Below are 24,931 nucleotides of genomic sequence, written 5' to 3' on the forward strand. Positions count from 1 at the left end.
TAGGAAATACCTAATGTCTGCAATCCGAACTGCATTATGAATATTTTATCAAAATATGTACTGACAACAAAACATACAAAGATGCAACTTTGGAGAACAAAAATCCAGGACATATTGGTATCAGAGGGGATTGAAGAGAGCCTCTTAATTGCTGATCCGGCCAGGGCCAAAAGAAAACTCTGGCTGAGTGACTGAATAAGAACTAGGGAAAAATGCTGTAAATTGCGCTTGTTTAGAGATCATGCTTTCAGGATAAAAAAGTTGCACACTTCAGAGCCTTATCTGACAAGATTTCCTGACCCTAAGCGAAGGAATTTGTGTATGGGACTAAGGATGAATTTATGGTACACTAATGATGTTTTGTGTATACGCAAAATTAGTCAAAATAATGGCTGTAGGTTTTGTTTTGAAAGCTCCGAGCCTGAGACGATCAAGCATTTGATTGTCGAATGTCCCTCACTGATCATTTTAAGAACTAGACTCTTTCACCAAATGTTTAAGGATTATCAAATCTTAAATCCAGAGGTATTGTGGAGGGCTTTGTTCTACAGCCATATATCTGGTACGAATGTAGCTGTGGTAAGCTTTATGCAATCTCTACATCTGCCTGAAGTAACCAAATCTTTGATTGAAAAGAAAGATTAACTTTTTTTTTCTTTCCATTAATTATGCGATGTGTAGACTGGGTTAATTTTGTTATTAATATTTTATGAATATGATGTATAAGTGCATTAAAGGTTCAAATATTTGTATACTCTGATGTTAATATTTTGTATTTGAAAGGCTGTTTGTTCAGCTATAACAAAAAATAAATAAATACCATGGCTCACCCAAGGGCATCCCACTTCCAGTCCCCAAGGACCCCCTACCCAGGTGATCATCTCTCGCTTCTATGCCCCCAGTGCCGGGATCCAATAGCGATGGCCTTTCCCTGGCCACCTGCACAGAGGATCCAAGGGTGTTAGGAGTGAGAATTCCCTTAGGTTTCTTACAGTGTGCAACAACCAGAGACTGTTGACCCTCTAGTGGAGCTGCTGCACCTACCAAACAGGAAATGGCTTTGGCGCTGCCTTTCCTACCTATGCAAAGAGAGGTGGTGAAGGTGCGGGAGCACTTGTTAGACACTTTCTAAGTATATATCAGGCATATTAGATGAAACTTCTTGAATGATGACCTTTTGCTCTGTTTAGTGAAATAAGATGTGGGTGCCTACGTGAGTTCCGAGGTCGAGGACTCCAGTGCGAACAGATATGATTGGGGTTTGAGAGAATACCATGCACGCTTTGGTCACTTCTCCCTTTCCTACCTCAACCTTTCCACTTCTCACATTCACTTACCCAGATTTTCATTTAGAATTAGGATCTCTTCCTTTCATTCGGAAAGGGGGAAACTGTCACCACAGTCAGAGTCGCTCTAGCCATCCATACCTTATAAGCAACAGCCTCCACAATGTCCATTCCACTTCTGGAGCCAACTCTATTATTTCCACCAACACTCTGTTAAACCTCTCTACCAATCCATTTGCTTCCAGGTGTTAATTTGGCACATACCTCCATGTTATCCCCATCCTGCTTCTATAGTCTTGAACATCCAAACCTCTAAATTGCAGACCGCTGTCATTCACCATTTCCTCAGGATATCCTTCCCTTCTGAACACCTGGTCTATGAATCTAATCACATTACTGCAAGAGCCCTCTTTTATGATCTTCACCTGCGGCCATTTTGAATAATGGTCATCATAATAATGAACTTAATCCTACTTACAAGTACTTTGTATGAACCTAAAATGTCTAACCTATGTCTTCCTATGAGAAACCTTCTGCTGGTTTAAAACGTATGTAAACTGGACTGGAGTAATTTTTGACCTGTTGCAAAATTGCATTTGCTCCAGTGCAGCAATCTTTCTTTAATATGCCCTCGACATTGTGTTACAAATCACAAATAATTGAGAAGAGGTGCCCCTTTTTATATTGTATTGCTTAGAACCCTACACAATGGGGGGTATAAGTTTGAAAATGGAAACAAAGGCAGCTCTCTACATTGCAACCGCGTGCATTAATAATGCATTAATAATGTTCCTGTTACCTCGGACTCCTGCGACCACCAGCAGAGCGGAGACCATCACTGCTACAGGCGCAGCTTCCATTCTGTCAAGACAAACAAGTCAAGGAAGCCCGTCAATGCACATTGAATTGACATGCATTTTCTCACAGAAAACTTCCCAGGCACTGGACAATCCCACGGGAACAGATGGATGGTGTGGTTGGGTGCAGCAGAGGTGATGGGTGGGACAGAGAGGACTTTAGGTCTCAGGAGCTTTTATAAATCATGAAAAATTCAAGGGGCTTCTGCTTTGAGACAGTTGAATTTACTTGCTTTGAGGGTTTTTGAGAAAAGCATCATACGTCACATGTAGAATGTAGATATTGTGCCATCATAATTTAAGATGCCTTCATTTCACTGGTTCGTGATGTGATGTGAGTCTCTTGGTTGCAGGATGGGGTCAGGCGCTCTTGGAATTGCTGCCGTCACAGACATGTGTTCCTGTAGGCATCTGCTATGGACCCTCTGCTGCAGACCCTATCTATTACATGTTCAGACCCTGTCATATCATATCTTCTGCCTCCGCCGCCATGTTTCCTCACTGTTTTCGTTGTGCATCCCTTACACCACTCATTTAACATTTTAAATGCAATCAGCCCCCACTGCACTGTGGTCATACACTTTGCAGACCCCCTTATGCCGTTGCCAGTGCAGGAATAGGGCCGTATTTTCCCAGGCCCTCAATCCGCCAAAAGTTGTTTCCCCAGATATGGGGAAGCAAAAAGCCCAAGCAGCCATAAAACACTGGGCCAACAGTGACCCCCTGAGTCACTAAATCTCTGCTGCAGTTTTCTTTGGTGTGTTTTGCCTTTAAGCACATTCAAGTGCAATTAAGGTCAGCTGGCTGCAGACACGATCTGGTAATGGCGAATGGCTATGGTATGTGGCACGGCCCTGGGGAGGTGTGAATGCTGGGTCATTGGAAATGGGAAATGTGCGTAAACAACAAGTGTGAAACAATGACTACAAGCAGGTGATCTTATCATTCATTTTCTTTCACTCTATTTCTTTCAGTCTCGGTAGCACCGCTCTAAGAGCAAGGAGAGATATTCTAGGCTCATATTACTCTGCATGCTGGTAATTGTAAGCTTCTGTTCAGGATCAGCCAACACAACTGCAGTCAATGTTTAATCATCTCAGTGAAACAGAGTGTTATTTGAGTCTTGCTTTTTAAAATCGTTTTTAGAAGACTATCTCTGTCCTGTCGTGATTTCCCCCATCACTTCAACCACTTCCCATCCCCCTCTCCAACACGAGTTGGGTTGTGAGAGTACATTGTTTCCATTTCCACTACTGACCATTCAGGTTCACGTTGCCCAAGTACCGGAGGGAGGACTGCAGTAGAAACTCTGGCTCCTGGCAGGGGCAGGACACTACTGATGTAGTACGGACATGGCTTTGCCCACTTCCATTGCCTCCACGTCCCTCTTCCTCATCCTAGTCTTCTCCTATGAGGTATCGCTCTCTGTCCTGGGGAAATTTTACAACCCTTCCTCCTCCTTAGGTATATCATGCTTAGGTTAGCCACATTGGATCAGTCAGAAAATGTCATATCATTTTGACAGGGCCACGCGAGAGGAGACAGCAGGGCTGGAGTGCCTGTCTCCCAAGTGCGTTGCAAACGGAGCCACGTTGCTGAGTTCCGCGAACAGTCACCCGGGCAGGAAGGGGGTAAGAAACACATCATGGCAATCACAGAGCAAGGTAACAGGTGGATCCGCAAGATTCAAGGGAATGTGGCAGGCCTCAACTCCAGAGCACCACTCAAGTTAGGCAAATATAAGGAGTGGTTGGTCAGTGGTTGGTGGTTGGTGCCCTAGTGTGGTATTGTGGTGGCAGGGAGATGCCCGATCTCTTCACTCTCTCTTGACCTCTGAGGACTCTGACAGGGCGTCCGGGGTGTCATATGGGTCATGCCAGTCCTGTGTTGCTCAGCGTGCAGTACCCATGAAGTAGGTGTTGAAGCTGGTGGCCATGTTGGGTAGGGAATGTCTAGGGGATGGTCTACGCGTGTGCCCAGTTCGTTGCCGCTGGAATGAAGTGAACGCGGGGGAATGTAAGGGCCACATTGCTTCCAGATCAGCTATTGGAGGAGTGCAATGGTGGGTTCCAAAGTGGCCAAAGAGAAAGAAAAGAAAATTGAGTTTCAGTCGGTGAATACTCCTGACTCTGATTCCTCTTCCACAGCAAGTGAACAAAGAAAGGTGGAAACGTCTAAGAGGTCGTCCAACTCAGAGAAAATGCTGGCGACAGCGAAGCAAGTTCTGAGGAGGGTAAAAAGGCGCAGAAGGAGAGGAAGCATAAACAGGAGCCCCCACATCTTCAGCATCCAGATCATATCTTTCCTCTACTTCAGAGACCAATTCAGTTCAGGAGGAGGAGACAGAGCAGGGTTTTTTTATCCATAAGGCAATAGTGGCGGTGATGGCGACTATGATGGCGAGAAACGTAGGTTTAAAGGCTCAGATGTCTTGAAAACTTCAGATGAACCCAAAAAAAGGCAGTTTAAACACACGTTATGGAAAGGGCTGACAGGCATCTCTGGGATAAATCAGGAAATTGTCAAAGAACTGAAGGAACCTGAGGACTTTTGTATGCCCCACTTCATGGCAAAATGTTACTGTTTAAGAGGGAGGAAGCTGGCATGGAGATGTTCAACTGAGGAAGCGACTGCTAGCGATAATGTGGACAGAAACTCTGGTGCAGCTCTCAGAGACACACACACCTGACACTAAGATCAAGTATAACCCCAGTGTTCTTTAGCAGGATTCGTTTTTGAGTGAAAAAGGGACACAAGTGGCGTAGCCTGTCTCTAGGTCCCACAAATGGACCAGTGGGGCAGTTATCAGTCAATAATACCTTTGCAGTGTCTTAGAAGTTCAACAACGTTGAACCAGGCTTCTTGGCTCTGTATGAGTGATTCCAAGTTTGGGAGAATGCAAAAGACAGCACCAGAGGGTCCTGGTGGTTCAAATTTGTCAAACGGTTCTTGAAACACGCCTCCAAGCAATTCAATGGTGAAAACATTTGAATTGCAGCTGTCTTGGCTCTGAGGGTGCTGTGAGTCCAATTCCTGTGGAAAAAGATACATCCTTTTCTCATGCTCCCCAAAATTGGGGGAGGCCGGCATACATCCGCAGGAGCCCTCCAACATGGTGAAGTCCTGGGTATCGCTGTGGTTGGCAGAGGGGCCTGTCGTGTTCCAGCAGCAGGTTCGCCTCCAATGGTCCCTGTTGATGGTTAGGGACAATGCATCTGCCTTGGACCACCTGTCTTCACCTCACAACTGGAGGAGTTTGGAAAGGACTAGTCTTCCAACAAGGTCCAAGAAAAAAAGGGTTGAAGTTCAAAAGATGATTCAAATAAATGGTGGGAACCCCATTCTTTTAAAGGCAAAGCCCTCAGGTGATTGGACTAAAGCAAGCTTGCTTTAGGGAGTCTATCCCTGTTCTTGGAACAAGCAGGCTTTGCCTTCTGACATTACACCCTAAGTGCTTTTTGGTACAGGAAGTGGTGGAACAGGATAAAAAGATAGAGACAGAGAGAAATAAGATGGGGGAACCTTCCTCCAGCTGTAAAGGTCCCCCTCTGTCTACACTAACCAGACCCCCTTCCTTCCTCACTAGAATCAAGGGCCTTTAGATATGCAGCACCCCGGTTTGAGGCTTAGCCTTTTGTGAAAGGGTATGCCCTTGATTTCTGTTCCCAGGCCAGCTTCATGTGCAGTGGATGTCTCTCTGGGGATGTGTTACCTGCCCTCACAATGGAACAAAGAGAGGCAATCCTCCATGGATACCTTCCTACCAACAGTTGCAAGCCCCAGTCTGTCTGGGGAGAATACACATATACCTTTCAAAGTTGAGTTGGGATTGCAGGGTTGACACATGCATGATATCAAAATTGCTGTGGCTGTAATAATGATGAGAATATCATCCACATACCACAACTCATATATGGCTTATATTGAAAGATTTCCCTACCATCAGAAGGGTAGACTCAGAATTATAGGATTTTAGTACAGGGGTGCATGTCTTAAATGCAGCCCCTGCGGTGCAGAGACGTTGCTGTCACTGAAGCTGTCACATGAGCACTTGTGACCTCCAAGCTTGCTCTGTGCCACTACAGAGCAGGCGCTGCAGAACAGGATACTGACACAGCAGGGCACATGCACACCTGGGGGCTCATTTTCGTGTAGGAGCATAACATACAAACATGCATAAAAGCCTTGCATAAGGCTTTTACGCTTTTTCATTCTGTCACACTAGATTTTCATTGATGTTTATGGCAGAGAGGAGGGACAGGACGCAACTTGCGTTTTCGCTGCTCCAGCATTTGCGCCGGCATGAATTTTCATGCCGGCGCAAATGCTGGAGATCCCTATCTGCCGAACCCCATAGGGAACCATTGTACACACTCCCTGCTATGCACGCATGGCAGGCAGCATGTACAATTACAATTAAACACTGCCTGACATGCTTGCATGACGGGCAGGGTTTAATTGTAATCGTGAGTGCCCCTTGCTAAGCCTCGCTCACAATTAAAAGTAAACACTGCCTAGCATGCGAGAATGCCAGGCATCGTTTACTCACTGTGCAAAGCAGAGTGCAAAAGTCGCAGCCCCACATAGCGGCTCCCTGCCGTCAAATTACTCATTTTCTAAAAATGAGCTCTACTGTGCTATTGGCCGGGAGCTTTATGAAAGGGGAATCTGTTCAGCAGATTTCCCTTTCAGAGATGGAGTTACCCTCGTCATTTTATTAATAAATACAAATATAAAAAGCCAGGGCTTCTACACCTTTGCCAGATGGCAGTTCATCACACACCCTCTGGTGGACCTACCTCTGCTGAGGGGACGTAGGCTGCAGGAGGAGCCTCGATGTCTCTTATTTGTAGCAGCAGCGCAGAGGAGCAGACACAATTGTGGGTCTATTGAAAAAGCAGCTGCATTCATAATCCTTCACCATCACTGTCTTGTGGCCAATGCTGGATTTGACTTGTATGGACTTCATTCATTCACAGTGCGTCACCCTTTCGCAACTCTCATGCTGGACTTCCTTTGCATCTTGTACTCATGGTGACCCTGAATCATGCTGTTCCCATATTCATCTTGTATCCTGGCTTGCAACGTTATGTGTTACTACTGACTTCTGCAGTTGTATTTGCTCTCCTCTCTTGCTTCTCCACTCTTTTTGACTGTTTACTCTCTTTTCTCTCCTCCTTTCCCTACTCCCTTTTCCTATCTCCTCCCCTTACTTTCTTCTATGCACTTACTCTATCAGAATTGTCCCTGGACCTAATATGATAGCAACCTCGTCTGTTTCCTCCACCCTCCCAATACTGTTTTTTTCCTCCCCGCCATCCCTCCAGCACTATCTAAAATGTCGTCAGGCCTAGTATGATAGTCGCTTGTTTTGTTCCTCCCCTCCCTTTCTGCACCCCTCTCCCTCACCTTTTGTTTTTCTCCGGCTCTACCAGAAATGTCAGGCCTAGTACAGTAGTCGCCTGTCTGTTTCCATTTCCTTCCCAATCTCCCCCTCCCTTCCTTATCAATGTCTTAGCTCTTGCACTATCTGAAATGTCGTCAGGCCGAGTACGATAGTTAATTTCACATCCTTACTGTTCATGGCCTGTAAGAATGTGGTTGTATTTTCCCTTGTTCCCTCCCTTGCCTTGAAGCGCTTTGAAACACATTGTGTATAGGCGCTATATAAATAAACAATCATGATCATAATCGTATCTGCTTATGACCTTATCGCTTTCCTAGAGCACCAGTGGTCTCACTCTTTGCACATTTCCACTTCTATTGCCCTTATCAAGTGCATACACTTGCATGGGGGACAACGAATACAGCATTACTGCCATCCTCCAAAGGAACGCATGTATTACCTGTGCCGAGGGAGCAGAAGCCGGTATCCCTGGCGATGGAGCTAAGAGTCGCGACAAGTCTTCTGGGTCACACCAAGACGTGGGTCTTAGTCGGTACTGAGCACCTTTATACACGCATTCACTATTACCCAGTATTATGCAAAGCTTGTATGCCATCAAGTAAACCATTATATCCACGTCCTGAGCAAATATTTAATTGTAGATCAAGATTATATGAACAGTGCTTCGTTGGAAGAGCTTTCAGCTATGAATAAACTTCTACTGGCAACAAACCACACCTGACTTCCCGAGAACAGGGACTTCAACCTGAGATGAATTATGAAAGAGTTGGAACGACAAAGAGACTGTGGACGAGGGAAGAAATGGGGTCAAGGGTCAGATTATCAAAAATGAGCACAAACTGAAAAAAAAGTGCTGAAGAAATGCTTATTTCATTTGCACTCATTGCAGAAAGTGCAGGTCACCTTATTCTCAAAGGCGGCCTGCGCATTCAGGAAGGGTTGAAGAGTAGTGCAAAGATGCCCCTGTCCAGCCCCCCCCCTGTATATATTTGTACATTGCATTACTGGACTCCAGCAACCATGGGAGCGCTTACAGGGCCTGTCACTCTGAAATATGGTAATAAAGAAAAGTGCACTTCTACCCTTGTTTGAAGAATAGAAATGGATGTAGGAGAGCAGCGGTTCTGGCCACTGCTGTCCCACTTCAAAGCGCATGAATGCTTCCGAAATGTACCTCTCATGCATTGCACCTTCCCCTGCAGCCCAGTCCAAACAGGAGTAGGGGAAAGTGTTTTGTTTTTTAGCATTTGGTACCAGTTCCTCTTTGGGGATTCAGTAGCACATTGAAATGTGCAAAAAACGCCCCTTTATTTGTGCAGAAGCGCAAAGGGAGTGGAAAAGGAATGCACACATTCAGATGCCATTTGTGGATTGGAGTGCACCCTTTTCAGCAGGAGTAAACTCAAGGACGAAGCACTGGCTGAGCATTCATTAACATATGAATAGGGTTGATGGCACTGTGTTAGAAAGGCTTGTAGAGTGAGTCCCTTATCTTGGTGGTAGAAGCGGTTTCTATCCCTTGTATATTGCCATAAATCTGGAACTGAGCATATGTTTATCAAGGGCAGACATGCAGTGAAACTGTTTGCTGCTACAATAGACATGCATAGTACATATACAGGGAATGTGAACATTCCCTCCATGTCCCTCTTCCGTGCCCCGGTACTTACTGATTAAGGCGCTCTGCCTTCCCAAAAACTATTGCAAATGGCTCCACCCCCTGTCTTTTAAGGGAGGACACCTACCCACAATCCTCCTGGTTTCTCTTCTCTTGCCCGTCCCTTGGGACAGAGGAGAACAAACGTCTTATTTTGATCGTTGTAGAGTCTCTTCTTTCTAGGCTCACCTGGAGACCCTTAATGGCCCCAGAAGAGACACCTGTGCGAGATTCCACTGACCACAAGCGCGCATGTAAAGGTACATCGGATGAGATAGGCATGTTTCTGACACATAGGTCAGGTGCAAAAATGTCCAGGGTAACTGGCATTTTATGAAGGACGCTGCATAAAAAAATGCATAAATTGCATCTGACGCACAAAAACATGTGCAAATACCTTTAAAAACACGCTCAAAACAGGAAGTAACCTCAAAACACCTTTATGTTGCCGGATGTCGGTTTTGAAGGAAGTAAAATGCACCCTGAAGCATCCTGATACTATGAGGCGACAAAGGGAGCTATGGAGCCAGAAACCCCTTCCAGGAGAAGCTGGATGTAATGATCATCTACATGTATGACCATGAGGACAGCCTCTTCAATTGACACGATCAAAGGGCCAGTTTAGCAGTAAGAAATGCCCTATGAGACATGAACAGCCTCACCAATGAGAAACTTGCTGAGCTCTATGCCTGCGGCACTGGTTGAGGCTCACCCACTGGCACAAGTCTTAACACCGGTAGTGGGGGAGGCTGCTGGCATGCTCCATACCAAAGCTGTTCAGGGCATAGGTGGACAAAACACAACAGATACTGAGCCAGGAAAGTCGACAAAAAATCAAATGTCCATGTATGTGTGCTTACATATGTGCTGTGCAACTGCAATGTGCAGTAGGCTGGGCAGCCATAGTGTGCACACCATAGCATGTGTAGCAGAATGCATGTGACAAAAGGGACCTTTTGTGTCCCGGCATGTGATGTCCCCAAGCCTCAGAGCTTATAAACAAGTAAAGGAGTTGATGTCATATGATTCATGTTCTGATATGTATCATGATATGTAGCATGTGTTAGGTAGTTTATGTCACTGGGAATGATACTGCGGCCCACTGCCAATTGCATGTGCCCCAGATGCTCTAGTGGATCAGAAGAACAGATGGTGGCTTCGGTTAGTGGGAAGAGATGGCCAAATGCTGGTCAGTTTTTCACTTGTGTTGATGCTTGCCTTTTGGAAGTAGCCGCTTACTGTGTGTGGGTCTGCCTCCAGGCGTCTGTGCCAAAGTCAGCTAAATGTTAGTCGATGCCAAAGAATCCATGGGACCAATCATGGATGCTTCTGCAGCAGGTAAGCAGCCCCTGTGCATCAAAGGCCACCTTTACATCTCCCCCCATAGGACAGTGCAAACAGATGTATGGAGGCACTTGATCCCTATTCAGCCCATAGTAGAGAAAGTGAGAACCTGGGCAGATGTCCTGTGAAGGGGAATTCCTAGAGTTCACATTAAAGAAGCTAGTTGCCACATAGATCTGTTGTGATATGAACATGGTCATAGCAAATTCATTGCAATATGGACAGCAACCAATAACCATACCCTCCTCATAAACACCTCTGCTTACAAATGCTGCAACATGTCAAAGCCATGGCAATTGGTAACAGGATTGGTGGAGACCTAAAGGGTTATGTGGTTGCCATGGTGACTGGCTCCTCTAGAAGCAGCGGGTCCAGCATACCATCTATGGCTCAAACATCCTTGGCCATGTCAACATAACCTACCACACCAACAAACCGATCTGAGAATTGCCTGGCTAGACCAGGGATCGGACCACCCTGCGACTCAGCATGCGCCATGCACAACCTTGTCTTCTGTTTTGTTTGAATTCATCTTTCTTTCCTTGCTTCCGGATTCTGTTGATGGGCAATCATATTTTCTGTTACTCTTATGCTATGTCTCTATATATATTGAAGGAAAATGTGTGGATATGTGTGTGTGTGCCTGTTTGAAATGTTCAGCATACTTCCCAGCATGCTAAAAACCTGATACTTGGCATGTGGGTAGGTTCCATGGTGTAGACAAAGTAAAAAGTATTTCATTTGTTCGGGAGAAATAAAAAAGTAGGACAGCCACAAAAAGGCTAGTCCTACAACACAATCACTATGTAAACAGCAACACAGTGATTGTGTTGTCTGAAGTGTATCCAGCAAGGAGAAGCTGTGTGTTTTTTTTAACATATAAATGTAGTTGCTATCATTTGATGTTACTCACTTGTATTTGGGAATTCACGTTCACAAATTAAATGTGTTTGTTTCTTTTCCCTCTCCTTCTTCCCTGTCTCCATCTTAATACATGTGGGGGAATGTTTATATCCGTTTACTCTTCTAAATAGCAGTTGTAGACTAGCATTTTTGTGGCTGTCCTACATTTTATGTCTCCCGAAAAAATTATATGTGTGTAGAGAGAGAAAATAACAATAAAATATGTATAAAGAATTGAGATCAAGAATGTGTCATGTTACAAGTGTATCCGACCTGCGGGTCTGCATCTGTGGTGTGAATTATGGTAGTTCAGAGGTTCAGGCATTCTCAGGTCTTCACACCATAGTATAAATTCCCAAGTTCCTCCATTTGTATTTTTAATGTAAAAAATACATTTTTCTAATTTAGCTTTTTTAAGCGTTTTCTTTTTTTAAGCGTTCTGCAATGCTTGGATTTGTGTGTGTGCCTGTTCGAAATGTTCAGCACACTTCCCAACATGCTACACACCTGGGATTGGTTCCATGGTGTAGACAATGCATAACGTATAATTAGTTATCTTTGTCTGGTATTTTTGTTTTGTAGTTATTACTGTGCGGAGCACGGGTACAACTGCTAGTCTGCTTAGCAGACACTACTACTCATTTCTCAAACATCTACTATGTTGTGAGTCTTCCTTGCTTTGTAGTTCACTTGTCATGTCACATTGAGGTATGTGTTCATTTCATTGTCATGGTGGTACAATGCCCAATGAACTGGGGAATGTCCTTGAGCGATGTGTGCTTTAGTATTATGTTATAGCAGGATTACACACTTAGTCCTTAGTTTTTCGTCCCAGTTGTCAGAAAATTTGACATCAATTCCCAAGCACAGGAAGGTGCTGGAGATCATGGTGTACATTTTACTGCTAGACAGTAAGTTTTGAAAGGTGGTGACCTACTAAAGAAACACCGGAATGTGCATTGTCGTCATGTAGTGGCAGAACAGTGCTAAAGAAACGTCCATGTCGATACAGACACTGGCCATTAGCTTGATCATACATTAAGTAAAAGCAGTCCACCACGCTGCAGCGCGCCTTGTTATGGGTACACAGATATTTTACTGAATCAACCCAGTAATATGCGCACTAAATTTGCTTCTTCCCCAGGTCAGGGCAATGTTCAAGACTGTGTGAATCATCTACAAAGCAGTCGCGAGCAGCACACCAGCGCACCTGGCGGTTAAGCACCAGATATCTGGTGGCACACGCTTCTCGCACAGCAAATCAACCAACCAGCTAGAATCCCAAATCGCCCTCAAAGGGAGGACCTGCAAACAATCCTTCTTCGTCACGCACCCTACTGGCGTGGTAAGGGCCCATGCAGCCCGTGATGTGGGTGCCCCCGCTGCCACATATCATGGGAAGGGGCACCCGGCCCTCGGACTTCAAAAAGAAATTGTTTCTTTTTGAAGTCACGCTGCTTTGAAGTTCGAGGGTACTCTCCCTGTGGCAGGCAGGCAGGCCTTGCTGCTGCGGACCAAAGAACTGGGATACTATCACTAGAAAGGCTAATTGGTGCAACCTGGTGCAAGAAGAAATGGATGCAAAACTTAGCAAAATCAAAGATGGAATCTTACTATACAACAAAATGGACCTACAAAAAGAACAAAACTTTATCTTGCCTAATCCTAAAATCTGGAAGATATTTGTCCCGCATTAGTTATCAAAACATGCTCAACCTCGAGGATATGCTAAACGTTAGATGTAGTTAGCTCATATCAACAGCTTGCAGTCAACAATCATTAAATCAGTGCTGTGAGAAATGCATATTTAATCATTTATTAATAGGCAATTTAATAGAAAAAACACATTTAGAACTTAAAAAAAGCGGTGGGTCAATCCCATTCACTTAACATGATAAAAAATTAGAACACTGTCTAAAAAAGGACAATTTAGTCATGACACATTGACTTAGAGGCAATCTAGTAACATATGTCTAATTGACATGTATTGGATTCAATGATCAATGCATGGAGCAATTGCTGTCTTGCACTAATCGTAGAACCCTATATTGAGATATATGTTTCATCAATCTAGTGATTGCTTGTCTAGATGGAGATCTCCATCTCCATGATCATCGAATCTAATACATGTCAATTAGACATAAGCGGTGGTTTTTTTAAGCTCTAAATGTGTTTTTCATATTAAATTGCCTATTAAAAAATTATTAAATATATATTTCTCACACCACTGATTTAATGACTGTTGACTGCAAGCTGTTGATATGAGCGAACTACCTCTAACATTTAACATATTTACTTCCCTGATAAAAGGTAGAGCTACTACCTAGGTAGTACCATTGGGTTTCCCTCCATTTTGTGTACAACCTCGAGAATACCCATTCTGTTTAGGTTTACAAATGCATTTTTTATGAGATTGCTTGGTGCCGGCTTGCATTAAGCAATCATGGGTTACACCTCTGCTGAAGAAACCCAGCCTCTCTCCTGCCAATCCGTTAAACTACTGCCCTGTCTCTAATGCGCCATTTTTGCTGAGGATCTTAGATAGAGTGGCTTATACACAAGTTCTTGACCACCTAAGACCTGTCAATATTTTGAACCAGAGGCAGTTCGGCTTTAGAGAAAAGCATGGGACGGAAACGGCCATGCTGGATTTAAAATCTGGGTTTTTACGACACATTGACCATGGAAAAACGAGTATGCTAATGTTGTTGGATCTATCTGCTGCCTTCGACCTGGTGGACTACACTGCCTTGGTCACCAGGTTGGAGGAGGTAGCAGGATTCTCATTGTTGGCAGCTCAGTAGGTCAAATCATTCTTAGGGGATGTTTCTGGAGAGTTATCAGTGACATACCGAATGCTACTCCAAAAGAACTGGCTCAGGGAGTGCCGCAGGGAGCTTATAATTTTATAATATTTGTACTGTTCCGTTCTTTGATTTTCTGGACACCAATGGGATCGAATTTATCAATTATGCCTATGTCACCCAATGTGTCATCCCCCTCACTGGTGTCTTCTCAGAGGACGAAACTAATATTAACAGAATTTATGACCTTATCCAGAAATGGATGTTTGTCAATGGTCTGCCACTTAATACAAGCAAAACAGAGTTAATGCTAGTAGGGACAGAACCTAAAATTCCTAAAATGGAAGGTCAATATACACAAATCCGAATTGGCGATTGTACTATAGATGTCAAAAAGAAGGTAAAAACAATAGGGGTCTTTTTGGATTATAACCTGAACATGAAGGCACAGGTTAGCAGCCCTGTGGCCTCCTCAGCACATTATATCAGACTTCTTTCACATGCCCGTCCTTTCCTTTCAAGAACAAGTCGCAAAACTCTTGCACACGCTCTAATAAACTCTAGAATAGTCTATTGTACTAGTCTTTTGATAGGTCTATCGAAAGGCGATACCAATAGACTGCAAGTCATGAAGAATAATGCAGTGAGAGTTATTACTGACCGGAAGAATAGAGATCATATATCAGATCCCAGAAGAGATCTACACTGGCTCCCTATCAACGAAAGGATCTGTTTCCGACTAATGGTGATTGCTTTTAACTGTCTGAAAAACTCTGGTCCCTCTTACTTAAAAGAGGCCCTGATCCCAAAAGTAAGTAAGTATAGTCTGAGATCAATCAATCGCTCTCAGCTAAAAATTCCTTCATGCAAGCTAACCCAAATGAAAAATGGAGCCTTCTTTTCTGCCGATCCTGCCTTTTGGAACGGTCTGCCTGTTAATCTGAGAGAGGAGACCTCCATTTGAGTTTTCACAAAGGGTTTAAAAGCCCTTCTGTTTAACTAATGCCCAGCCTGATTCCGAGAGCCTTCTGTCTTACCGGTACTGCTATTAAGAGGTGTTATTTGTCTATTTGTGTCTTGTCTGTCTAGCGCCCTTAAGCCTCCGAGTCAGTGGCCACGCTATATAAACTATAAATAAATAAACAAAATAACAGAAGGGGGCAGGGCTCGGTCTCTGCAGAGGGCTGTTTCCAGTTGTTTTCTCTGAGCCCCTGCAAAACCCTGCACAGACCAACACTGGAGGGTATTCAAAGGCAATGGTGGGTTGTTCTGTTTGCCTGCTCTTAAGGATTGTGCTAGGTACCTGGCAGTGGGGTTTCCATCAGAACTCTACCAGCCTTCCCTCGTAACCGGTAAGGTGGCAGGCCATTCAGACAGTGATGCTCTGTACTATCTGTTCATATTTAACACACCTCCATTTTTTTGGGGGGGTATAATATAACATTTTCCTCATTCATATTGATATCCAAAACTTGACAGCAAAGAAATGCTGTTGCGAGGATTCCTTTGAAAGTGAGGGCCAAAAGTCCAAGACGTTTGTTTAAATGTTACAAACTGTATTAAGAAAAGATCCATTCATTTTCTAAAATCTTCATCGTCCCAAAAATATTAAACGCAAGCAGAGTGCAAACAAATCTTGAGGGGTGGCAAGGGTGGTACTCTGTGTCGCAGTAAGCTCAAACTTTCCAAAGATGTTCTTCTAGCGTGCTTTCATGCCTCAGCAATCTTCAGGGAGGCTGATATATATGGCATACCTTTACATTGCAATGCAAACAGGTAACCTTTTTACACATAACCTTTTGTCTTAAATCTTAAAAGTATATTTTCAAAATCCACAGGACATATTTTGCCTTCGCTGAATTGTATTCTAGTATTTGTACTTTTGCATTCACAGTAGGGGGGGGGGGATAATGGCACACTTGTAAACTTTTTGCCTAGAATATTTCTATAGCGATTTATATATTTGTGTGAGTACTTTACTAAGGTTTGTGTACTTTTCAAGCTAACTTTATGAAACAGAGTTTTGTTGAAAGCCAAACCTGGGGGTGAAAGTGGAAAGGAAGAGGGGGCAAGTGAGTCATGAATATTTTCCCAGGATGTGGCGGAAGAGGTTACAGTCTTGAAGACGGGAGTGGTTATTTCTTTGGTTCTGGCCCTGTACACTTGCTCAAGTGTTCGCCCGCAAGGATTTCACTTCACTTTGCCATGTCCCCAATGCAGATACTTATCCACAAGACCACAGAAAGGTGTAATTAAAGCACACATCTCCGGTTTCGGGTCTGTATTCTTTGGAATATTTCATAATAGTTTGTTGGGGTTAAACAAAAGGTGGGCTTCTTTTATACTTTGTCAGCATATTTATTGCAAATTCTCCTGTCTGGATTATTTTTCCAGGTTGATTACTTATTGGTAATCGTCATTAATTCTATCCCTACGCTTCCTCAATCCAGTATGTGTGTATGAGGCACTTTACTGGGGTGAGGTAGAGAGACATGGAGGTAATGCCTGGCTTAGTTACCTGTAATCTTCATTACTCCTAGATCCACTCTTCCTTGTCCCAGTACTTAAATATGAGGCAATGTGCCTCACATGTAAGCACTGGGATGAGGAAGAGGGGCAAGGAGATAATTCTGAGACAAGGAGCCGATTTTGGAGGTTGTGGTAGGGTGTAGGAGGGAGAGTGTATGTGTATGGGGGTCAGGTGGTGTGGGGGTTGTGCACTAAATCCCAGTGGTAATCCATGTCCAGGCTAAGCAGGCATCATATGTGTTATTAGTGGCTTGCCAGGCATTTGGGTGCAGCCAGTCTAATCACTTCTTATTTTGGCTTGACTTTTTTTAAATGGGCATCTCTGCTGAAGCAGTCCTGCTTAATGTAATTACCTGGCTAGATTGGCATTTGGGTGCTGCCAGTCTAGGTATTTCTTAATGTGGCTTGGCATGTAATATGTTACATGTCTAGACTGGTCTACATTGTGCAGTCAGTTGTACATGTTTTCATTGTGGCATGGCATTTTTAATAGCAAAGCATTATATCAATTAATCAACCTTAATATTCCTGTGCACTGTTGGTGACTTGCATGTATTGGATTTTTGGATTGGTGTTACCCTACACAAAATGGCATACACTCTGGCTTTTAAGCAAGTTCTTCTCAGAAAGTCTGCTGTATAATGCATTAAAACACATATTCATATCTTTCTCCTACTGCAGTGTGCGGCATGCCCCTGCAGCAGCATGATCGTGTGTATTGTGCAAGCGTGTCATCTAGGCCAACCCAGAGTGTGGCGCAATCCGTGATTTGTTGCCGAGGTGGGGAGACCCCTTCAGCATGGCCCACAAGGGGGGGGACACATTTTGTGCTACGCCACTGGCGTACCCCCCCTCGGAATGACCCCACAAATCTCCAGGTTTGCAAATCTCTCAAAATGGGGCTTTTTTCAAAAACACCTGACCAAGGACTAATCCCAATGGATGCACAGACCACAACTCAAAGTACTGTGCTATTGTTGAAAGATGTCAGCCCAAATGCTGGTTATCCACACCTGTACTGCGCTCCCCGGCTCTCGAGCTAGGTCAGCGCTTTAAACAATAATAACATAGATCCACAGACCATGACCCAGTCCAACACACATGCCAGCTCAGGAGAAATATCTTGAAAGCAGGTTATACCTTAAGGCTGCTGCCATGTCGATCAAGCCATCGACTATAGCATATGGGCGGGGCGGCTGCAAATCAGGACAGATCTCAGATTTCAGGCCACATCTGGGAGCTATATTATGTAGCACTGCACAAACCACTATTTTGCTGCCGACAGGATTTTACAGTAGCACTCCCCCCAGAGAGGACTAAGCATCTGAAGCATAAATTGAGTATCCCAAATGTATGCTAAATGGGATTCCTTGTGTATATGTGACCTGTGTTGTAACAATGCTGGCCTCTAGTCCCTGGGTTCCCATAAGGAGTGGGTAGGTGTCTCTTCATGCGGTAACCCCTGTCACCTGTGGATGAGAGATGTATCATGTGATGTGTGATGGCATATGCTTGTGTAGGTGTATGTAGAAGGTTGTGCTACTGGACGTACCAAGCAACCATAATGCCCTGCCTCAAATTGTTGTGCTTAATGGCAAAGTGCCAGTGGATGTAGCTGATGTGGGTTGATCCATGGAAGTTGGCATTAACTTTCAGATGCTGTGTGCATCAAACCCCATCTGTACACTCATGGGATGCCAGTGCCCTCTGTTCCTGTACTGCTGTCCTGTAGTTGATGGGGGTCTGAGTGCCACATGGGTGCAATCGCTTTCACTGAACATTCCAAAGAAGTCAGCAATGTTATGAAATGCTCTCACTGCTGTCGCCCATGAGGGTGTATCACAGCGCATGGCTATATGTTGCCTGGCAGGTGCAAGGGTCACTTGGTAAAGGGCCTTTGATGGTAAAGACTGGTCCTCAGAGCCAGAGGAGCTTCAAAAGTGGTGGTAAGGCATGCCCTCACATTGTAAAGGGTACCTCGGGTAGGCCCCCTCATCTGGCAGCGTCATATAGGGGTATCCTCCTAGAACTCTGGCTCCGGCGGGGGCATTCCAAGGGTGTTGTAAGCATTGTGGGACACTCACATCAAGCTACTCCCCAGCACATACATGTAGTGCCTCACAAAGACGACTGCCTTTCTCATTGTGATTACTTGGTAAGAAGGGAGTCTTCTTGTGTTTCCAGCCTTACCCTGCGATATCTGCTAGTGCTATTGTCTGGCACTGTAATCTACATTCAGACCGAAGGTGGTGTCATGTTTGGGTTTCTCGCAGGAGATTGCCATTCCACCCCTCCCAGAGCTTTTATCAAAAGAGGAGTCCCTGGTTCTTTTCGATGTGAGGAAAGGTCTCCTGATGTACCTACAGTCCGACCCTCGCCGACAACTACTCCAATACTTCCTCCAGGCAGACCCTCACCGGCAACTACTCCAATACTTCCTCCAGGCAGACCCTCGCCGGCAACTACTCCAATACTTCCTCCAGGCAGACCCTCACCGGCAACTACTCCAATACTTCCTCCAGGCAGACCCTCACCGGCAACTACTCCAATACTTCCTCCAGGCAGACCCTCGCCGTCAACTACTCCAATACTTCCTCCAGGCAGACCCTCGCCGGCAACTACTCCAATGCTTCCTCCAGGCAGACCCTCACCGGCAACCTCTTTGTCGTTCCTTCGCCAGATCTATGGACTCCTCACATGGTCTCTGTGCTCTGCCCTATCTCCTCCTCTCCCATTAATGGTGGCACTCGCTGGGAAGTTCTCATTGCTTCCTTCGACTCCTCTAAAGTCATCATTAATGGCTACCTAAATGGCACTGTCATGGCCCAAGGTCCTCTGGCCAATCTCCTCTTTGATAAGCGCTTCCCTCGCCTCATCAATTTCCTCTCATCTCCTGCTGTCCCCTCCTCTTCCCCCTTGGCTACCTTGCCCTCTCTCTCCTCCTCCTCCTCTGCCCCTCCTAGGGCTCTGTCTCCTCCGCAGTGTGTACCTCTGATCTGTACCCCTCCCCGGAAGGTCTTTAAGGCTGGCAACCTTCTTCATATTGCCACTCTCAACACTCGCTCTGCTGTCAAACAGTCCTCTGACATTTGCCACCTCCTTGAAGAACTAGACCTTGATGTCCTTGATCTTACTGAGACATGGTTCATGGCCAGCTCTGTCACAAGCTTTGACACTCTCCTCCCTGATGGCTACAAAATCCTTTCCGCACCCATATCCTACAGTCCGGTAGGGGGGTAGCCCTGATCTTTCCTGAGTGGATTCCTGCCTTTATCATTCCAACTCAGACTTACTCCTCTTTTGAATGCCTTGTCTGTAGGCTCTCTCTCTCGCCAACCTATTCTCTTACTGTGGCTACCATCTACCAGCCTCCTGGTCAAATCAAATCATTTCTCTCGGAGTGGGCGGAACTCTCCTCCTCCCTCCTGGCCACTACCTCTCAACTTCTCCTCCTCAGTGACCTCAATATACATTTAGACTCTCCTTGTTCCTCCTCTGTACTCTTCCGTGACCTCTGCGACTCCCTCTCCCTGTCCATCCTCCCCTCTGTCCCGACTCACTCAGCAGGACACACACTCAATGTCTTGATCTCCTCTGATCTTCCCCTCTCCATCCCTCTGACCACTCCTCTCTCCCGGAGCGATCACTCCCTCCTCTCCTCTCATCTCTCCCTCTCTTCTCCCCAAGCCAAGCCTACCCCAACACTGCCACGTACCTTCTCGGACATCCGACTCCTGAAGCATTGTCAGTTGAGACTTTTGCCGCCACTTTCTCTCCTCTCCCCCCTCCACCTCTGGCTGTCTCACATCCTGACACAGTCCTGTCTCTGCTCCACTCTTCAATTTCTGATACACTTGATGTTCTTGCCCCTGTCATGAGGATCCATTTGAAGTCCAAAGCCAAGTGCAATTCCTGGTATGATACCAACCTAGCTACACTTAAACATAAGTGTAGGGCGGCTGAGAGGAAATGGAGGGCTTCCTGCTCATCCTCTGACTGACTGGCCTGTCGCCTGCTACAAAGGCAATACTGACTCTCTGTCCTCACCAAGAAGAGAGTCCACATTAAAGCCTGTGTCTCTGCAGCATCTAACAACTCGGCCAAACTCTTTGAAATCTGCAAGGAGCTGGCCAACCCTGCTGCAGTCTCTACCCCACCTGTTGCCTCCCAGGCTCTTTGCAATGCCCTTGCCTCTCACTTCATTTTAAAAACCCAGGACATCCTGTCCACCCTCTCCACCCACGCCCCTCCTCTCCCCTCTTCATCTGTACTTGCTGACCCTCCTTTAGCCACCCCCCACCATCCTTCTTGTCCTTTCCTCTTTTCTCCCCTGATGAGGTCACTAGACAAGTCTGATCTATGGAAGCCTCGTCAAAACAGGTTCATCCCTGTTCCTCTAAAACCATCAAGGACCACATTGACACCCTCGCTCCGGCCCTTGCTGATTTTTGCAACCACTCCTTTGCCTCAGGATTCTTCACCTCCTCTCTGAAGCACTCCCTTGTGCATCCTCTTCTCAAGAAACCCACAGCTGATCCTTCTTGTCCAGCTAACTATCGCCCAATCTCCATTACTCCCTTCCTGGGCAAACTCCTGGAAAAGTTGGACATCTCTCAGCGTAACCTTCATTCCAATTCTGTTGGCTGTCTCCATGACCACCAGTCTAGCTTCAGAGCTGCCGGAATCCCCTCTGTCCTCATCCTCCTCGATCTCTCTTCTGCCTTCGACACAGTCAACCATACCATCCTGCACAACCGTCTCTGTGATAACCTGGGTATCACTGATCAGGCTCTGGCCTGGCTGACCGCTTTCCTCTCTGATCGAACCTCCCTGGTCCAACTTGGGTCCTTCCTATCATCTGTCTTCCTCTCTACCTGTGGTGTTCCCCTGGGGTCTAACCTCACGCCCTGGCTTTTCAACCAATAACTGGCAACTCTCGCCCACTGCATTGCCATTTTCTGCTCAAATTGCCAGACAATACTCAACTCATTTTCAGGCTGCCATCGGCCACCTCCTCTCCCTCTCACATCTCTGATTGCCTAACTGCCATTCAAGATTGGTGTGCCGCCAATGATCTTTGTCTGAATGCCAGCAAGATGGAGATCCTCCTCATCGGCACACCTTCACCATTCTTTCCCCTCACTCTCTGGCCAGCCTCCCTTGGCCCTCCTCCTACCCCACCTGTGAGGCTAAGAACCTTAGAGTCATCTTTGACTCCACACTTTCCTTCTCCGCCCACATCTCCGATATCTCTAAAAAGTCAAACTTCCTACTGCACCTCCTCAGAGGTACGCTGCCTTTCCTCTCCGTCCCCCAGAAGCTCATGGTTTCCCAAGCTCTGGACTATTGTAACAGCCTCTTCCTAAATCTACCTGCCTCTACTCTCCCCCCTCTGCAACTAATCCAGAACAGGACTGCAAGACTTGTCCTTGGCCTCAAGTCCTGGGATCGTATCTCTCCAGCTCTGAAATCCCTCCATTGGCTCTCAGTGGATGCAATGATTAAATTCAAAAGCCTCTGCATTGTCCACACGGCATTCCTGAGCCTGGGTCCATAATACCTTCAGCTATCCCTCCGCAAATACCTCCCTTCTCGAGCTCTTCACTGCTCTACCTCTAACTCCCTCAGGGTCAGTCGTTTTTCAAAGAAACGAGCTGGGGGTAGATCTCTGTCTTCGGCTGAGGTCTCCCTCTGGAACAGCCTCCCTGCCACTCTAAAACTTGAGGAGAACCCTCTCCGGTTACGGAAGCACCTCAAGACCTTCCACTTTTCCTCTGCCTTCGCTCCCCCTCTCCCCTGCTGATCTGTTTTCTCTTGGCACCATGCAGCTGGCCACCCTCTGTCCTCCGGGCCCAGGTACTTGCTCACCCTGCCAACCTCCTTCGCTGCCTCCGGCCCGCCCTTGCACTGGGGTCTGAATCTATACCCATACACCCCCCCCCTGTTTTTCTTCCTGCACTTATCAGACCTACCCTGTCTGCTGCCTTAAACCTAGCACTTGCCAATTGCTGGCTGCACTACCACTGTTTGTTGCATGTATTATGTATTCATTTATTTATTTATTATTGACCTGTTTCTCCTTTGTTTCGCACTTTCCACTTCTCCCCCCTTCCATGCACCTTTCCCCACCCCCTCTCCCATGCACTTGCACGTTCTCAATGTCACTGGGTCTAGTAGGATAGTTGTTTTGTTCTCCCCTGTTCCCCTCCCTTGCCGTGTCGCGCTCTGAAACACTTGTTGTGCTATATAAATAAAATATCAATATCAATATCAATACAGATAACTGATTCCTCCAGGTCCATGCAGAGCTTGTTTGTGACCCTTTTAGGAAGGCATTGGCGCTGACCATCAGACGATGGTTGTAGTGTTGCAGCAGTCTGGCATGTTCGCTGGGTGGTCTACCCTCCCCGTGCAAGATATTCCTGGCGTATGGCGACCTCCACAGCTAAGGCCAGGAATGCATGTATTTGGGATATTTATCATGTGACAACTTGGGCGTTTCCGTGAGTTACGTCCAGGGCCATCTTAAGCAATTTTGGGGCCCTGGACTCGGACATCTTAGGGGCCCCACCACAAAACCAAATGAATTAAGGGATCAAGAATACTAGTCTCACACCCCGCCCCTCACCCTTCAGGCTCACAACCTATAGGTTGATATGTTGTCTCGCAGCATAATAAGCACGTTTACACCCTTTAAAACCCCTTACCCTCTTCATTCTTGCTCTAATCAGAATGATAAACAAGTAGAATTTGAAGGCCAACATTAGCAGTCTACAAAGAGGTTACTGTTCTAGCACATACAGGATGATTTTATCAATAGCATCCAGGAAGGTATGCAGCCTGTAGTATTAATGCAGGACCGTATGTAAAAGGTACATGTAACCCATAATAGACAGAGAACTCACATTAGCTGCCTCACAGAATGCAAAAGTGCTCATGCATGGATAGAGACGGATTGGAAGGAAGGAGAAAGCTACACATACTGTAGCGTGGATAGTAGATGCAGATTAGAAGCTACCAGGAAGGTGTCTTTATCCCGACAGACAGAGATTAGAAGTGGGATATGGGGTTCAAATAGTGTTGCCATTAGATATCAAAGGAACAAATGCCTGTGGTGAGCGATATAAATATGCTCACGATTAAGGTGGAAGCAACCCTATAGGCAGGGAAACCATGAATAAGTATTTTATGAAGATCATACGATGAGAAGGAAATCACTCTGAAGAGCTGACACTTTGGAAAGGTTTAGGGAGTGGCAATATTGAGAGGTTAGGCAATACAAGATGAAATGAGATGCCCAGGATCACACATTGGTGAAGGGGTGAAGCTGGGATTTGTGCAAACTCTGTAATTTCTGCATTTGAACACTTTCTTTTCCAGTTCTTACCATGAACTAAAACAATCTGATTTTATTAAAAAAACGGACTTGGTAAGTACACAAATCACGTTACCAAACATGACCATTTTTAAGCAAAATATTATAGAAGGGTGTTATGCAAAATGGGAATGGTTATAGCTTAATTCTCTCCATCATCAAGGGAAGGATATAAGTACCAGCATACCAACCTATGTAATTTAACACATTTAATCTGGATTTGTATTTTGTATTTTAAAGCTTTAAATATTTCCAAAACAATGGCTTGTGACATTTTTATTCATAAACGTGCATAAAACCTTCGACTTTTACCAAAAAAGCAAACCTTTTTTGTGTCAAACAAGCAGACCTTAAAATATGCTTTCCTGAGGCCTTCAACATCTGGTCCGCTCCCTTCTGTCTACCAACCCTTCCACCCAAATGGGCTACATAAGAAGATCAAGTAATGTGCTAAACGTTACCAGTAGCATGCAAGTAGGCAAACCTCACAGAAGACAGCACAGTAATGTAAGATATATTATATGATTTGACCAGGATCACTGTTCCATAGTCTTGAATTTGGATACTTATTCACCTCTTGGACTAACAGTGTATTCTATCGTTGGAGGTGATTGCCTAGGTTTTACAACACTCCATCTGAACAAACCAATTTCTAGAGCTTCACCATACGGATGATATGTTAGTTTTTATAGCGCCCCTATCTGGTGCAGGTACATTGCTGATAATAGCAGATGTTATTCCGCTAAACCAAGTACATATGCAGGCAGGT

At 45.4% G+C, this 24,931-nt stretch overlaps 1 protein-coding gene across 2 annotated transcripts in view; it reads right to left on the reverse strand.

Moving 5' to 3' along the window:
• The window catches only part of LOC138453081 (seminal plasma protein pB1-like), a 420,884-nt gene that overhangs the window by 51,934 nt on the left and 344,019 nt on the right, over positions 1 to 24,931 (reverse strand). For both annotated transcript variants that reach the window (XM_069605590.1, XM_069605589.1), the window contains one exon: positions 2,086 to 2,147. In XM_069605590.1, the coding sequence (XP_069461691.1) occupies positions 2,086 to 2,146 (61 nt within the window). In that variant the 5' untranslated portion in view covers position 2,147. The remainder of the gene's footprint in view (positions 1 to 2,085; positions 2,148 to 24,931) is intronic.

This window comes from Ambystoma mexicanum, chromosome 4p (genome assembly GCF_040938575.1).
Source record: "Ambystoma mexicanum isolate Mex_15411 chromosome 4p, UKY_AmexF1_1, whole genome shotgun sequence".
In the NCBI taxonomy this organism is placed as follows: domain Eukaryota; kingdom Metazoa; phylum Chordata; class Amphibia; order Caudata; family Ambystomatidae; genus Ambystoma; species Ambystoma mexicanum.